Source organism: Lissotriton vulgaris, chromosome 5 (genome assembly GCF_964263255.1).
Source record: "Lissotriton vulgaris chromosome 5, aLisVul1.2, whole genome shotgun sequence".
Classification (NCBI taxonomy): Eukaryota; Metazoa; Chordata; class Amphibia; order Caudata; family Salamandridae; genus Lissotriton; species Lissotriton vulgaris.
This window is the reverse complement of record NC_141693.1, coordinates 1,574,292,126-1,574,304,533: the sequence shown is the minus strand read 5'-3', so window position 1 is coordinate 1,574,304,533 and position 12,408 is coordinate 1,574,292,126. Positions and strand designations below refer to the sequence as shown.

Sequence of the window (12,408 nt, the reverse complement as noted above, 5' to 3'; positions counted from 1 at the left end):
TAGAATAGTGAACACTGAATATCAGGCCAACTTCTCACAGTTTTTTTCTGTTTTTCCCCCGGTGTGCCATATTTCCTTGAGGAGGGCGGTTCTTTGGAGGATGTTTGACTCCGCCCCCCGCATCAAATATCAAAAAAGGTTTAAATAGCATTGCCCTCCTGCCCCCCCCAACATTTTAAGTCAGTGCTCACAGATGCATAGAAATACAAAAGAAAAAGCACAAAATAAAACAAACGTTGTATGCAAAAATTCTTTATTTTTGGAATTAACACTCAAAGTACATCAGAACCTAAAAGAAGAGAAAATGGTTGTACACTAGAGAATCCTATTATAGTCTGTTTTTGCAACACCCCTTTCATCCTGGGACTCCAGGCTGTGCGCCAGAAGCAGATACCAGTTCCACTACATTCACTAAACCATCACGCAACTTTAAGAACAATCTAGTTCTCCTATCCAGACAGTGATATGTGTCCACACCCCGACACCCAAAAATAAAACTCGGCTCTTCCACCAGGAAAGTGAGTCTAACCGATACGGACAGATACATGGAGGAGAATCTGGATCTCTAAAACAACTCTGTCTCAGTTAATAATCATTATTCTAATGTCTCACTGGAGAGTAAGTTCATGTCAGCCGTGACTATTGAGCTTATCCCAGGAAGCAAAGAATAAAGTTTGGGTGAATAGGAGCCATGCCCCCCCCCCCCCCCCCCCACCCCCAAGCATTTCCATGGGAGGGGGACGAGCCAAAGGGGAAACGTAGAACTGCCTTGTGCAAGGAGCTGCAATAAGACTACAGTGATATTTGAGTGTCTGTACCATATAATGGTATTCTTTCCGACACCGCAAATGTCTATATGTTACAGGGGAGGCCGCAGGGTTGCAATCATGCTAGTGCATCGTGTACAGGTTTTAGGAGACTACTGGAATAAATTAAAGTGGTATGGTGGTAATGGCAGTACTGCTGTTAAGCACATAACTGGCAAGAATGGAAAGGTCTGCCTTCAGCATTCGTTCTTTAAAAGGGACTTTAATGCCCCCAGTCTCTAAGACAGGCGCCACAGCAGTTACAAAACGAAGCACGCTTTGGAAGCGTGCATTGCAAGAGTTACAAGTGTCATCATTGTGCTCAGAGGAGGGTTGGACCTCTACAAAATCTTTCTGCTGGTAGTTCCCAAGAAAATCTTAACCAGTTCAATTGTATCCACCGCAAATGTCAAACAGTTAGTAGGCAAGTTTCTAAATAGGTTCATGGAATGTTCTGCCAACAGTGCACCTCAAGCATTTATGAGAAGAAGGGCCCAGTGATTAGATCAGGAAGGACCAGACCTGGTGCAGTTAAATCCACAGCTGTGGTTTGAAACAGAAGTTCCCGGCATGACTGCTTTTGCACTAGAGTTGAAATCTGTGGCACCAGTTGAATTTTGGGCAGGCAAAGTACCTGCACTACAGACCAATGGTGTAAGAGCGTCCAGTTGGATTGTGGATAGCAGAACAGGAAGGCGAAGTAACTGCCCACTCGTACCACACCTTCTTAGAGTTGTTGCAGCGCCAGAAACACACGCAGACCTTGTCACCTTTTGAAAGCATGATGGGTTGCTGCAAGAAAAGAGGATGGAGTAGCCCCCACCAAAGGTTAGTCAAACAGCTAAGTGAAAGTCGTGAAAACGAAGCAAAGATCAGACACTTCTATTCCCGAAGACCATTCTCACCTCCAAACCCCTATGATTTGATAAATTCAGAACAGTCCTGAAACAATAATAATCTAGACTTTCCACACCGTAGGGTAGGGGGCAGTCACAGTGATCTACAATCAAGTATCTCTCATTCCTTAAGTTTTCTTTATTAAATCCACCTATGCATTATTTATCTTGGCATTTCATTGTGTTATTAGAGTCCTTACCTTAATGGGAAAAAGAATGGGGAACCAGGAGAACATCCCCGGGGAATGAGTTTCTGGACGAATACCTAAAAGATAAGAAAAGGACACATGCATATCTGTTAAAAGGAGTCCAAAAACACTGAAAGTGACCACAATGCAAATCAAGATGCCGACTCCCAACCATGTAGCCAGCTCTGCAAAGCAAATCAGCTGGCACCAAACCCAACCATAAACTCTTCCCAACCATAGTTGTGCAAGGCCATACTTACTGAGGGTGACATCCTTGTACAAAACGGTCTCAAAATAGCCAGAGAAGCCATGCAGGACAGTGTTGAGTTCCACGGAATACTCAAGTGCCTTGAACCGATTGTTGTCTACAACTGCATCTAGAGAGTACGGAAGAAGAAGGTTAGAGGAAAACATGAGCATACCGACTGGAGGAAGTCATTTACAGCCTCAATGTAGAAAAGTCTGCTGGGTGGCATCACAGATTATCAGTTTATTTAAGGAGAGAAGTAAAAAAAATAGAAGTGACTAATACCAAGCTTTAGAAAAACTGAATGAACATACAACTGACCTTTGTTAGGGTGGCAGAAAGTAAAGCAAGGCAGAGGATCAGCCAGCTGGTGAAAATTGTGCAGCCGGACAACATATGGCATCTCAAATTGAGCCTGTCAAAGACAAAATCCAGTCCGACATTAAATTCCCCACATACACACACAGGCCAAAACTCCTTCAGCCTCCAACCACAAGAGAAGGCAGCACCAACTTTTTGCACTGTACATCCCCAGATTAGGTTTCTGTTGCGTGATGGAACGGTAAAACATATTGCAGGTTTTGAAAAACACCACCACCTTTTAATGGCCATCTATACAAAGTTGGATGCAAGATCAGCAAGAGGCTAAGAGCTTCTTATCTCACCTCAGGGTCTCTATCTTTCTCTCGACACGCTCGCACTTCGTTGTACAGCTTCGACGAGGAGATGGGTGCCAAGAACGATGTGTACTCGCTGGGAATGCTAACGCCATCCTCTACAAAACAATAACATTTGCCACTTAAGAATCATATTCAACTCCACACCCACACCCTAAAGAAACAGACGGCCTAATATTTCTTGAAAAAGCAGTGGCATCATTACATACTGATTGTAGACTCCCGTATATTTTCCTCAGTGGGCTCAACTGTGAAGAATTTTGGTAAAAACGTGGACACAATGTACCACCTCCACTAATAGTGGAGGATATGGAGAGGATTGGTGGCAGGTAATTGGTTGCGCCTAGTTACAGATGTATATGACCGACAGTTAGAGAGGCTACCTAAAGACCTTTCCGGTTTAAAGATCTGGTCAGTTCACTCTAACTTGAATCCCTGCCTTCCCAAGATTGTGGCGTAAAGAACACGGATGACCAAATGACAGCTGGCTAATAACTTGCCTATTGTGGATAATATTTGTAGCGCAGCATAAAATGTGGTATCTCTTGCAAGTTGCTTTTTCATCCATTAAGAACGCAACAACATATCTGCCTTTCATTCCCCTGGGTCCCTGCTGGAAAACTGCTAGGGAACTAATCGAAATCACCACCCTGCTCAGGTAGATTTCCATCCACTACAATAAACCAACCCGTCACCCCCCCCCATGTCTTCCCTTTGGAGCTGGTAGTCACGTGGCAACCAGGATCACTTTGCCCAGGCCTTCGAGCTCGAATTTACTAAACCCCTTTGCTGGTTTTGACAAGCCCATCGTAAATGTCTAGGTGCCTGAAAAGCCCAAGTAAATGCTCAGTGCAGACTATACATTTCCTCCCTACTCGAGGACATTTTTAAGAAAGCTTGAACTATCCATCTGTGCTCCCAAAGCAGGATGATTAGAAATCCGTGTGGAGGATTTAACATGTCTGTACTTCAAAAGGGCAGCCTGCCTACATCTTGCTGCCATCTTCCCCAAGAGCTGGATTGAGCAGTAGGTTCTGGAAACAAGAGCAATGCTGCGAGCCACTTGAAAGAAATGCACTGCCCATTGAGAAAATTAGCATAGCCCTGATTTAGAAGCAATGAAGTGCAATTTTCAATTGGCTGAAATTCTTAATTAAGGCTGTCAGACGGAGCGCGCCCAGCGATAAGTGTGCTGAACACAACAAGTCCAGAAACAAAATAGTTTAGGAGCTACAGTGCTGCTTGCCTCCAAACGTGCCTTTATTTCTTTTTCTCATGCAGACCAAGATCCCTCTGACGCAGCATTCCCTAGAGGTTACTGGGGTGCGTGTACACACCTACTCACTCTCACACACACACACATACACACAAAGTGTTTTTCCAGAAATAGCTTGGAAGACTTTGGGAGTGCACTACAGTGGGTTCATCCCATGAAAAAGCACAGAAAAGTGAGACTTGGGACTTGAACAGGTTTTCAAAACAGGCAAGTGAGAACAGTTGCAAATGCTGGGCGGATCACTTTGCTTACCGTTCGAAACCTTTGTCAGCACAAGCAAGTCATCAAACATTTCCCCAACCTCTGCCTGTTATGACAAAAGTCCTCTGAATGACTGACTGCCTTGAACTCACATGTTATCCATGTTGGCATGAGTTTTCTTCACTGTTAATCTGTTTTCTTTGAATGCCCGACTTACTTGATGGATCAAGTTTGATTGTACATAATTTCTATGCTTTTTGGGACACACATTTTTCAATAATATTGATTCTTCTAAATCAGTTTTGGTCGTTGCTATGTTTTGCTTTTGCAAACAGGGTCGAGGGGTGTCTTCCAGGATGATCATCTTTAACCTAATCTATTTTGAGAACACGGATTAAAGTAATATATTTGGGAAGCTGTTAGAACCGGTGTTGTGAAGTGTACGAGCATGAACAATCTGTGCTAGATATGATGTTACCATAGTGGTGGAGAAGGAGAACATGGAGGATGGAGGGGTCTATGCCTGAAGGCCCTTTAAAGTAGGGCCTGAAAATTGGGAAATTCTACAAGGCCAGGCATGCTGTAACATAGGGGGACCACGTCATATAATGGTGAGGATGAGCACTCGAGTGGTAGCTGTCAAACAATTTGAAATGGAGGAAGCACAAGTATTAGTACTGTCGTTGCAAGTCCCTCTTATGCTAGATGACCCATTCTCTTGCGAGCATTAGGAGGGTGAGAGGAGGAGGAAAAAGCCAGCAGGTGTGTTGGTGTGTTTGCTGATAGTAATGGGGTAGCCAAGCTTCTATTGGGGCCTGAAAAGTTAACCAATCATTTTCCATTCAAAATAAAACGCTGCTTTTTGATTTCCGGGTCACATGACTTCTCGGTGAATGACAGTGAGGTGTGTGTGTGTGTAAGAGTGGTGCAGCAAGTTGACGGATGACTGTGTGCAGGAGTCATATGCGATTGTTCAAAGAAACTAATATCAGTAAAACCATCACTACAGTGCACAATTTGCACATGTATGAATAGAAAGTAGATTAAAGAAATGCTATCATGACAAAGAATCAGTAATCTTTCTAATGCTACTCACAGGAACATCAAGTTGGAGAAATCACCTTTTCCCAAAACAAACAAATAAACTATAAAGGAGGGAGAAGAAACTTATCAGCCCATACACAATAAGTATTAGAATGGAGGTTTCACTCCATATAATCTGGTACATACTTCCAACAGAAAAAAAGAGCATCGGGTCCACAGAACTCTACCAAAATGTCCCAGTACAGTGCTCTACATTTGTGTCCAGCTCATTGGCATCAGCAGCTATGTACCACAAGAAAAGTCTACACTTTTGATGCCTCTTCTCAAGTGTTCTAGGTGAAAAGCACATTTCCAGTGCCATGAACTTCTGGCTACAAATAAAGCATGGTTTCGTACAACAACCATGGTTTACAATGAATATAGGTTTCCAACTTTTTACCCACTTAAAATACTACCACCCGGAAGAGAAATTTTACTCCAGGAAAAATAGATGCACTTCTAAATGTAAGGAGCAAAATACCTCTATTTAACCAGAGCACATTATCTTTGATGTATGTGTACATTGCCTATGACTGGAATCCAACAATGGCAAATAATCCTATTAATATACAGCAGGCAGATTTAGTATGATAGACGGCTAAGATTAGGTTAGCACCAACCCTGCAAGTGCTACATCTGATGAAAAAACATGGGCTAAACCGCAACCTGGTGCCTTGGAGAACTAGGTGACCCAAACAAAAAATTGAAATGTCCTCATGATGCAAACACAGTGAGATTGTTAGGTTAAGGTAAGACTGGATGTGTTAATTGGGATCACATGCACTCATCTGACTGAAAGAATGCACAGGTGTGATCAAAATCAAAATGTTTTTACTATACTACTGCTGGAAATTTGATGGACATTCTGCATGTCAATGGGTAACAAGTCTTCAAGTTTCAGAAATGTAAAACCTATTTAAGGAGAAGGCAACAGTAATAGATCTAGAGCAACTGACTAAGTTTGAGATAGATACCAAAAGTATCTTCCAAGTTTTATTTGAGAAGTGTTTAAAAACAGCCATAAGTTTCGATCAAACTCTTTAGTTTAATATAAATAAGGGCTTTGGTATGTGGGTACATTTAATGGTTTCTTAATGGGTCCTATTTACCAGTGGTTGTGTAAAACTCACAAGGAAATGTATATTTACTTTTTCTACTTTGGGTTTTAAGAAATTGTAAACGGAGGAATACATGCCATAACAATTTTAAACTGACTTTTTTGATAAATGAACAGGAAATACTTTCAATAACTCTCGCTCTGAAATTGCCAATTTATGGTGGTCCCACAAGCACAGGAGGAAGAGATTGCAGTTATCTTTATGCCTTGCTGCAAGGATGAAAAGAAACTTCATGCAGCCCTTGCCCAGAGAGTTACGGGCAGCAATATTTATCATGGTTTATCTGCTGCATAGACATCTCTCCCAGAATATGGTTGAGAGATCAATTTTGCATATTCATATGGCCATGTTCAGGCTGACTAGGCTCTGGGAGGGAATCACCCCACAAGGGTGAAAACATATTCAGCTGTTCATTCAGAGTCCTAGTAAAAAAAAATTACCCAAGTGTAGCTCTAGTTATTCATCATCCGTATCAACTGAACTAATGCCTAATAGACTATTGTTTTATATGGCATCCAGGATGTGCACACCAATAAGTTTATGGGTAACAAACAGCACTCCATAACAGGAGAACTAAAGAAAACAGAAGCAACAACCATTACCCTATGTCGGTCCATCACAATCTTGGGCCAAACACAATAAGGAATCTGACCCACTTGCAGGTGATCACACACCCTTAAGGAAACTCTGAGCTCCATCTAAGCACTCGGGGGACAGCTCGTTGTCTCCAAAGGAGCCAAGCAGCTCGCTGACGATGATGTCTGCCTTCTCAGGGGCTGACCAGTCACGCATATCACCCGACACCACTGTGACCTGGCTTCCCCACTCCTCGAAGCGCCAGTTCTCCAGGCTGAAAAAAGGGTAACATTAAAGGGGCGAGGTAAGCACATACAGTGAAAGATTAATGATATGCTAGTGTACGAGACGGTTTAGAAAGATGGGAGGATGCAGTGCATGCAAGGTGTTAACTCACGTCACAACAGCATTTGGATTCTTCTCCACAGCATACACCTTGATCTTACGGTTGGCCTGACTGGCTGCCCGTAGTGAAGCGTTCACCAGAGGCCCTCGGCCTGCTCCCAGAACCATGAGCACCCTGAAAACAGTATGATGGAAGTCATTCTAGAACCCCAAACACAACATGACAAGTTGAGTAACCTGCTGAGACAAAAAAAGGTGTAAACAGGAAGTTGACTGAACACCTAGTAGCAAGTGACCTGGAAGCAAAGTTCATCACGCTTCCTAATAGAACCCCCCAAGGATGAACATGAGCGAGCAAAATTTACTACAAGTTACTTGCTGAGGTGATGCTGGTCTAGGTTTTCCTAAAACGACCTTTCCTCCAGACTCAAAGAAAGTTTGAGCACGGTTGCGATCAGGAGAAACGTACTATAAAAATCGTTAAATGTTGGCTCCGATCCCAAACTTCTGTTTTAGGTCTCATCTAAGACAGCACATGCACTGTGTTGAGACAATTTGTTTACAGTAGGCTTCGAGCCTACTGAATGATTGTATTACTGTTTGGCTGTGTTACCACTCATTTGCTTGCTGTCCGCTTCCTTGGGCCTTCCTTGCTCTTCTGGTATGTGTCCCTCACCTGGAGCATTGACCTATTACTTCTGTCCCTTTACTGCTCCCTTTTCTGGAGCTACTTTTTTCTTTTTGGTTAAACACTACATGTGATTTCCAGCGGTTTCCATCATGTATTGTGTGCCTCTTTTTTGCCAGTGTTTTTCCTTTGACCCTAACTTCTTCGGTTTCAGTTCTTGCTCCCAGGCCAACTTCCACAGTTTTTCTGGCTTCCAGCCTCCTACCCGGTCCGTGTGCTTCCCCATCCCTGCTTGAACCCCCTATTTTATAATTTGTTGCTCCATCCCCAACCCAATACTGCATTAGTGCTCTATCAAAAAAAGCACATTGCACACAACTTAATTTACTAATTTATGTTGGCTTTATAAATAAAACAGAAAAAAATGCTTGCCTAATTTTGTAGGTGTGCACACTAGTGGGCGTGTGCCTACAAAGGCTCGACTACTGCTCAGCAGGGTTATAAATCATTGCCAAAGCCAGTAGGTCTACAGGCTTCGCCAATGCAGGTTTAGTCTTTACCAAGTGGGGGATTTGGATTGTTTCACTCGGAGGAAAGATGGGTAGGGTAGATATGATTAAAGGACATCAGAACAAGAATCACTAGTTAGTCGTTTATACTTCACAGTAGATCCAGTCTACAATTCCCTCTAAAGTCAGGTTGAGGAGGCTAGTTTACAGATCAAATACAAGGAACATAAAGATGGAAGACGAGAGGGTGTTTTGGCCCTAATTACACTGTCACAGATTACCTTAAATAAGAAAGATCAGCAACCCAATAACACTCAGATCATCATGTGACAATCCAATAATGAAGAATTTCTTAAATGCCTGTGTTCCCGGTCCCATCACAGAGAATAGACAGACATTCTAAGAAAGGGGGGTCGGGGTCAAGGCCCTATTCAGCTAGAACTCTTACAATATTTTACATAACCAAAATATAGTCTTTAGCAACAGAGGACTGAATGTTCAAACGGTTTAGGAACCAATGTAGAGATAGACAGTTGGAAGCCCCAGAATAAGTTAGACTTCCAAACATGTAATGAAAATCAACCAGTCCTGTAAAAGCAGTGTAATCTGCGTTTTCTGGTCATAGAAGTCCCAATTCATAACTCCAGTAGTCCTCTCTTTCTACCAGGTACGACCGGCAGGACAGCTTGGATCCCCATCCCAACCAAATAGGAGACAAAGCACGTTTAATAAGCCATGACACAAGCTCGAATGGATTTGCATCAGTCTGGTGGCAAAATCTCATGCCCTCATATCACCCTCAAAGTCATTATCGTGGAAAGACAGCATAAAGGGGCAGCAGGTATAGCTTCCTTGCACCAGGCAACTGAGTTGAAACACCAAGAACAGGGAAGTAAAATCTGGTGTTCCAACTGAATCAGAAAGTTCCTTACAGAAACGTAGGAATTTCTATCTGCCAATTATCACTGCACTCTATCCTTTTAGAGAAAGTCCCCTCTCCACCACAAACCGCAGGAGGGAAAGGGTGAGGGTGAAAGAGTGCCACAGAGTCAGATTACCACTCTTCAATTTTTGGTGTCTGGATTTATTAGTCCCAACTTGTTCGGCTATCGCCTGCGCCAACAGAGAGGAATTGTACTTACTGTGTGTTTGTATCCTTCTGCTCATCAGGTACACGGTCCAGCAGACATTTGTAAACAGCCTGGAGAAACAGATAGCATGTCAGCCACAATGTCATCTTGACAAAAGGATATAAAAAGGGACCCTTGAAACAAAGTCAATAGTAAACAAGCTTTGACTAAGTTTGGCTTGGAGTTTGCATTGAAAAATGTATGTATAACGTCCTCAAATACAAATTTTATTTGTTTAATAATATTTATGGTAGTTACTAACAATGAATTAAAGAGGATAGTCGTGAGTACTGAGGAAAGAGAATCATGCACATTGCTAAAGGTGTGCTTAGAAACACCATCAAGAGGCAGCCTATGGAGATGTGCAAGGCCGGCAAACGGACAGGCCATCCTTTACCTTAAGTGGGCATTAGGTAGCACAATATGGACACACAAACTCACACAATCCACCATCCAAGCAGAAAAAGTCCATTATAAATGTTTCACAAGCTACAGATAAACCATCTCTGGCAATAGGGTACCTAAAGTGGTAGACCATGCTCTTTAATGTATTTTATTTTTTAAATCCAACTGTTTAACATTGAGGGTAGTAAAATCATACAGAAATGAAACCCCCTAATATCTAGCAAAGGCTCAAGGACTGGCATTTGTTCAGACTAAAATTTCAGCAGGTCAGTTCTGGTTTTTTGATTTTTATTAACAATACGTTTATTGCATTAAAGTAGCAAACATTTCTTTAGGCAGTCCTAAAACACAGGGTTGAGAGGGAAAATGAAAGTAGGGCACAACCCAAGGTATTTACTAAGAACGTTTCAGTGGACTCAGGGTTTTTTTGCTCTTCCGAGGAGATGTGCCCTGTAACAAAATGTTTGCTATTCATCCGCAAAGATCGCTCACCTGCTGGTACTGGGAGTATTTTACAGGGTCCTTCTCAAACACCTCATACGTCTGAGACTCCAGGTTATCCATCAGAGGCTGCAAGGTAGAAAACAAAACGTAAACAAGCTGGCTAGGGCATGAAGGATTACGTTGGAGGGTCTTGAAAGAGACCCGAAGGAAGTGGTCACTAACTACTTTACCAGGGCTCGACAAATCCACTCGACTGCTCGAGGTTGAGCTATTTTTAGGTCCTACTCGCCCTTTCTGGCGAATAGGAAAACAAACTAACTATTGTCCTCTGTCTTTGCAAACGGAGCAAATGTGACAAGATAACATGATTTAAAGGCACTTTTTTGCTCACAAAGCAAATGAGCAATAAAGATGCCTTTAAATCTTGTTATCTTGTCACATTTGCTCCGCTTTCTGAGACTGAGGTCAAGTAGGTTGCTGTTAGGTCGAGGAGATTTTTCAAGGTACTAGACCTGCAGGACTAGTACCATTTTTCAGCCCTGTTTCCCCAGACATTTTCTTTCTCCGGCATGCACACGTGGCTTTCTGTAGGCTCTCAAGCAGCGATCTCACATGGAGGTGATTAAAAGTACTGCCCCCCAAAAACCTGATAAACATTGAATCCACCAACAGCTCAAAGGTGCCGGTCTGAGTGGTGCCATTAGTCCTCTGCTTCCAATCAATCCATCTTGCTGGCACAGAGCGGTATTCTATTTTAACATTACATTCACACACAAGAACCTACCACAGTTTCACATTCCTTCCCATCCCAGCAGCACTATCATCTCACCTGGAGGGGGGATTGCAAGTAATCCTCATATCCCTTGGCAAACATCTCATAGGCATTGGGTGGCGGCCTGTTCTGACTTAAGTATTCCAGGTACTGCAGGTAGCAACAAAAATCCTTTTCGGAGTGGTGGTTGGTGCCGGTGATGATAAACTGCACCTCTAGCTGCGAGAGAAACACAAATAAGGGTTTTGGCAGCATCCACAATCCAAGACCAATCTCTCCCTCATTCACTGGAACTTAAGAAAAGTGAGGAATCTAAACCCAACCCCGTTACGACAGAATCTGACCCAAAGCGGCACCAAGGAGCAGCCGCAAGAGTGACAAATGTTAACCACCACAACTTTAAGCTACCGGACCAAAGTGGAAACCACAGATTACCTTGAGAAGCCGAAAAATTAGGCGCTGGTGGCTCTTGGCCAGCACAGGGAAGCCCTTCTTATTGGTCAGGAAGATGCTGGTGGGTAAAATGGCAGCTTTGATGGGTTCCCCTAGCCAGCGGTCAATGACATGATCCGAGGGGAGGTCAGCACCCACCTCGATGGCTGCAGATGAAAGGAGTCCAGAGGTCAAGGAGCAACGATGCGATAAAGGTGGGACACTACACATTAACTGCATTAGTGCACGATTCCTCAATTATAGAATAGGTACAGCAGACACAATGCAAGCTACACAAACACAATATAGCAGAGGAGACAACGGATCAAACCTTACTCATATACACAACAGGTGCAGACCAGACAGATGTATAAGCAAGAGTACTCAGAACAGCAGACAGAATGGCACTGGCAGAACAAGCCCTCCAAAACAATGAGTACAACATTAACAGCAGTACTGAAAACCTCTCCGCACAGAACAATTATAGCAAATACAACCATTTTCCTTTAAAGCCAAAGTTTTACAGGAGAGGTAATATGACACTCACCAAGGGCAATCCGCTTGTTGTAGTCACAGAGAGTACGGAAGTTGTGCCACCTTTGGGAAAAAGAGGATGCAAGAGGAGGAAAAAATGTGAGTATCATCTGCCAGCTTTATACTGCAAATTGTTTAGAA

At 43.0% G+C, this 12,408-nt stretch overlaps 1 protein-coding gene across 1 annotated transcript in view; it reads right to left on the bottom strand.

The window, feature by feature from the left end:
* Positions 1–236: 236 nt before the first annotated feature.
* Positions 237–12,408, bottom strand: part of PRMT5 (protein arginine methyltransferase 5) — a 101,923-nt gene continuing 89,751 nt past the window's right edge. The window contains exons 6-17 of the mRNA XM_086923659.1: positions 12,281–12,330; positions 11,737–11,900; positions 11,359–11,520; positions 10,578–10,655; positions 9,693–9,751; positions 7,466–7,588; positions 7,167–7,342; positions 2,803–2,912; positions 2,459–2,552; positions 2,151–2,267; positions 1,903–1,967; positions 237–1,598 (exon numbers count right to left, since the gene is read on the bottom strand). Coding sequence (XP_086779785.1) covers positions 1,446–1,598; positions 1,903–1,967; positions 2,151–2,267; positions 2,459–2,552; positions 2,803–2,912; positions 7,167–7,342; positions 7,466–7,588; positions 9,693–9,751; positions 10,578–10,655; positions 11,359–11,520; positions 11,737–11,900; positions 12,281–12,330 — 1,351 coding nt within the window. The 3' untranslated portion in view covers positions 237–1,445. The remainder of the gene's footprint in view (positions 1,599–1,902; positions 1,968–2,150; positions 2,268–2,458; positions 2,553–2,802; positions 2,913–7,166; positions 7,343–7,465; positions 7,589–9,692; positions 9,752–10,577; positions 10,656–11,358; positions 11,521–11,736; positions 11,901–12,280; positions 12,331–12,408) is intronic.